The sequence below is a fragment of the Takifugu flavidus genome, chromosome 12 (assembly GCF_003711565.1).
Source record: "Takifugu flavidus isolate HTHZ2018 chromosome 12, ASM371156v2, whole genome shotgun sequence".
Taxonomy (NCBI): Eukaryota; Metazoa; Chordata; class Actinopteri; order Tetraodontiformes; family Tetraodontidae; genus Takifugu; species Takifugu flavidus.
Genome location: NC_079531.1, coordinates 10,621,199 through 10,625,615, shown reverse-complemented (window position 1 = coordinate 10,625,615; position 4,417 = coordinate 10,621,199). Strand labels below are relative to the sequence as shown.

The window sequence follows — 4,417 nt, the reverse complement described above, 5'->3', positions numbered from 1 at the left end:
CCCGCTGAGTAGCTCCTCATCACTTAAACGTTAAATTGTAGAAACGCAGCAGCAGAACTCAGGACTGTGAAAGTAAGAGCAGGACAAAACAAAAAAGCCTTTGTCTTTGCTATGAGTTGACACCATTGTGCCACCTACTGGTGACAACAGGGTACTTGGCATAATGTGATTACTACATAAATAAAATGTAGCTTAAATGCACCAGATCCCAACTGACAGGACCAAGTTTTTGACCCAGATCTGCAACAGCGGCCCTTTCAAGCAGAAACTCTGGCTCAGATGAACGTGGATAAAAATGCATTTATTGTTCCTGATCTGTGACAACTGGCTGATATGTTTTGGGGAAGGTTTCCTCGTGCCGTCTCCATCCCCTCGGGGGGGATACGAGTCCCCGGCGGGGACGCGCAGTCTTTATTTTCTGTCTCAGTTTTCGTCTGAGCTGGAGGAGACGGGCAGGAGGACGCACTGATGTCTTCGGCTTCTCTTGCTCCTCCTCTTGGCGATGCGTAGCCGCCGGCGCATCACATCTGGGGGAGACGCGAATCAAATGTTACACATCCGACTTAACATCTCAGAGCGGGCGCTTGTCCTGTGAAGCAAAAAGCCCCTACCTGCCACGCTCTCGTAGTCCCGGTGGGGATCGTACCAGTAGAGACTGGGAGCGGTCCTCCAGTGGCGGTACAGCCGCGTGTGGAGCACCGCCAGGGCGAGGAGAACCAGCAGGGAGCCCAAGGCGGCCGCTGCCCACACGGCTTCATCGGTCCTCGGAGATTTGGGGAATCCCTTCTTCACTAGGGGGGCTCCCGCTTCAGCCACAGGGCCCACGGTGCATTGGCAGCGTTCTCCGGCTCTGCAGCCTTCACACTCCTGACTGGTTTGGATATGATGGTGCAACTGTGGCTGGAATACAAGTTCTGACTGGGATGGTGCCACACCAGGGTCTCCATCACCAGGAGAACCTTTATCGCCAGGGCCGCCACTGTGATTGAGCTCCTCTCCAGGCCAGAGCCGCTCTGCTGCGGGCTGTGGCGTTAGCCTGCGTGCTCTCTGGGAGATATTTGAACCCGAAACACTGGTGGTCCCAGCAGAGAGGTCCTGAGAGTCAACGTGCTTGGAGCCATCAACGTCTGGGAGAGCGCTGGTGTCCCGCACGGGGACGCTCTTTTCAGTCACGTTCTCAGAGTGAGCATCACTCTCTTCTGCAGAGGCGGCTCTTATTTCCCTTTTGCCTCCCACAGCTTGAAGTGCCGCCCGCCTTTTCCGCTTCCTGTTTGAGTGCGGCTCTTTCTCCTTTACCAGGAAAGAGGAGATGACCTTCTCGCAGCACTGCCTGGGCGTCTCCTGGGGACCAGCAGAAGCCTCTGAGGGCTCCCCTCCTCGTTGCTGCAAGGGCTCCTCGGCTGACCGGGTTAACAGCAGGTTGTATTTCCTGCCCTGAGCTGTGCCGCCCGCCGTTCTATTCGTGGATGTTGAGCTCTCCAGCCAATCACAGATCTCAAGAGAGGCCGCGGTGGACAGCTCCAGGGTGCGTCCCCAGGACACCAGAGCTAATGGCTAAACACAGAGCTTACCATTAAATCAGGAAGAAAGTCCCCTTCTAACTTAAAAACCTCTAAAGTTAGAGTAAATTCAGTTTCTTTTGACTCTAATGTACATTTTTGGAGGAAACTTATGAACTTGGGGGAATTTTTCCTGCCTTCTGTGATTTAGATGCAAACAAATGCGGAAACGTTTGTCTCACCGTGTGTCGTCTGAGCTTGGGGTGGGAGGTAAGGACGTAGTGTGTCAGACAGGAGCGGGCCAGGACTGACAGAACCAGCCGCTCACGGAAAGGAGCGCAGGGATGGTGGAGCAAAACCGTTGCGGCATGCTGGGAAACGCACAAAAGGACGGAGAAAAGTGACCAAAAGTAAGAAAAAAACACGAAAGAGTAACATTAGTATTGATCCGTGGCTATTCTGGCCCACACTGACGTTGTTTAAAGTGGTCCAAGTTGACGGGCAATATGTTCACCGCAGTTATTTGTGCTCAAATCGCCCCGTAAAAACCCAATAATGTGACTTACATGCAGGTTATTGAGCCACCGTTGAGGAGGACAGTACACATACTCTCCACTCTCTGCCATTACAGGTCTGAACGCACCACTAAAACACACAAATGCACACATCTTCAGCCCTTCAGGATAATTCATTTTGGTGCACAGAGTCACATGGCAACATATATTCATTTGTGTTGACACTTATTGGCGGAACACATTCATACAGTATTTATCCTTTGGAGCACTCATTAAAATCACAGGGCCTAAAATCCAGCATGATAGTTGGGGGAAGAGCTTTACCTGTTTGGAACGGCCCGTTTGTAGAATATAGGCTCATCCATGCAGATCTGCCTGGCTGGCTGAGGGGGGGAAGGAGATGGTTTCAATAATGTGCAGCTTATAAGGCGACCAGACTAATAAGTTCTATTTCCATCGGCATGTTGATGTTAATGAAACAGTCTGTTCGTGCCTAAAACGCATACAGGAGCAGACAAGACAAACATCTGAGACAGAACTAATTAATGAAAACAGTCAGTATGCTTGAATCATAACACTGTTCTTTTGATTTTTTTTTTCTTAGGCTTTATATTAAAACGTTCAGAGTTTTACTCACCTCTGGATCATAAACCCTGTCAATCGTGGGATGTTTCTGTACGAAGAAAACCACACACACACACACACACACACACCCGTTGAACTCAGTGAAAGTGATGCCGGAACTCAGTGAAAGTGATGCCGGATGTAAATGCTATGACAGCTTCCGGTTCATACTGCGTGGCTATGTAGCCATGTAGTAACAGAACTAAATGCTAAATAATTACCCGCTTAGACTCAGGCCACGCAGACACTGGACAGTCCCGGTAAACACCCTCGGGAAGGTCTCGTTGCAGACGCAGCTATTGCACACAAACACGCAGGTTAATAATGCGGGGTTTGAACCGTATTGTGACGTCACAGCCCCACCGGGAGACAACAGTGTCTTGGTTACCTTCCCATTATCACATCCCGGCCGCTGAGCACCGGGAACGTCCCCGCGACACCAAGCGAGCCACACCGCGGCCAGAACAGCCCGAACCAGCGTCGAGGACCTGCTCCGGCTCGGCATGGCGTCATTAAAGTCCGGGCTACATGTCTGACCAAAGTTCTTAGCCGGTGGCTACAGCTAGGTTAGAACACCTAAAAGAGTCAAGTAAAAAGTGCTTTCGTAGTAGTATTAGTCTCCGTAGAAATGGCGACGTCTTCTTTAATCTATTAAGTAAAGTTAAAAGTAAGAAACTTTTGTCAAACGTCTATCATCATCATCATCGGTAAAAGTAACTTTATTCTCACAGTTTGAAAAGCGTAGATTTAACCGGTGATTTCCTCTCAGATTTCAAAATAATTTGGTCGAGTTTTTCCAAATACAGGCAATTACTTTTAGTAATTTCGTTTTAATTTGATTATTCAGGCGACTGCTTTATATGATGTTAGGGTTTCATCTTTTCACCAGCGTTTACCCCCATTTTAGTCAATTTGTTATTTTCTTGTCTTACATGTTGTTTTCTCTTATTACGAAAATCAACTACAATAACCGGAAGTGCTTTAGCGTTTTTGTACGCTATCTTTACTCACTTGTTGATCAACGGAAGTAACAGCGAACTTGCACTACTGGGCGTAAAAACACTCTTTATATTTATAACAATAAGATATATCTCATTTCTTGATTATACATACAATTATTTTGATGTCTTTTAATAAAATATCTTTTTTAATGAGTCAAAGTGAAATAATGAATAATTTAAGGACTGCATTTTTAAAAATTATATATATAAATCCAGTATTTGGAAAAGCATCAGTATTTTTGTACGCTAACTTTACACAACTGTTGATGTAGTACAGTGCGACCTCTGCAATTGCCTGGCCTAAATCTGACTGTTTGTGTGAAATGTGAACCATTTCACTTGCTGAAGACCAAACTGAAGCGGAAATGCCCAAGAACAAGCAGGACCCGAAGACATCTGTGGTAGAGGCCTGGCAGAGCATCACCATGGATGAAACCCAACGTCTGCTGATATTTTTGCGTTCCTGACTCCTGTTTTGTAAAATGAAAATCAAATTAAAGCTGAAAGTCTGCAATTAGAGCAAATCTTGTTTCTGTTCAAATTTTATGATACTATGAAGAATATTAATATTAACACTAATAACATGAAGACAGAAATGTGTTTCATTTCCCTCTTTCAGCCCATGTTCTGCACAGCTTTTCTCCAGGGTTTACTGACAGGCCAGAAACATGCTCATTAGGTTGATTTGAAACTAACTTGCCCCACTGTTTGAGGGAACTTTGTGTTTGCCCTGCAAAGGACTGGAAACCTGTCTAGAGCACATTCTTGCCTCTTAAAG

General features: G+C 46.7%; 1 protein-coding gene across 1 annotated transcript; it reads right to left on the bottom strand.

Annotated features, from left to right (window-relative positions):
- Positions 1 to 282: 282 nt before the first annotated feature.
- tp53i13 (tumor protein p53 inducible protein 13) lies at positions 283 to 3,509 on the bottom strand. Its single transcript, XM_057048641.1, has 8 exons — positions 3,027 to 3,509; positions 2,860 to 2,934; positions 2,652 to 2,687; positions 2,339 to 2,397; positions 2,066 to 2,144; positions 1,742 to 1,870; positions 612 to 1,554; positions 283 to 527 (listed from the first exon to the last, which is right to left on the bottom strand). The coding sequence occupies exons 1-8, from the start codon at positions 3,141 to 3,143 to the stop codon at positions 424 to 426; spliced, it is 1,542 nt and encodes a 513-aa protein (XP_056904621.1). The 5' UTR covers positions 3,144 to 3,509; the 3' UTR covers positions 283 to 423.
- Between the last annotated feature and the right edge of the window lie 908 nt (positions 3,510 to 4,417).

What these genes read in the sequence shown, in the direction of transcription:
- tp53i13 (XM_057048641.1), bottom strand. Translation starts at nt 3,143, where the DNA reads ATGCCGAGCCGGAGCAGGTCCTCGACGCTGGTTCGGGCTGTTCTGGCC. An exon ending in CGTGGCCTGAGTCTAAGCGG is followed by an intron (nt 2,688 to 2,859) that starts GTAATTATTTAG and finishes TTCTTCGTACAG; the next exon opens with AAACATCCCACGATTGACAG. An exon ending in CCAAGCTCAGACGACACACG is followed by an intron (nt 1,555 to 1,741) that starts GTGAGACAAACG and finishes CTCTGTGTTTAG; the next exon opens with CCATTAGCTCTGGTGTCCTG.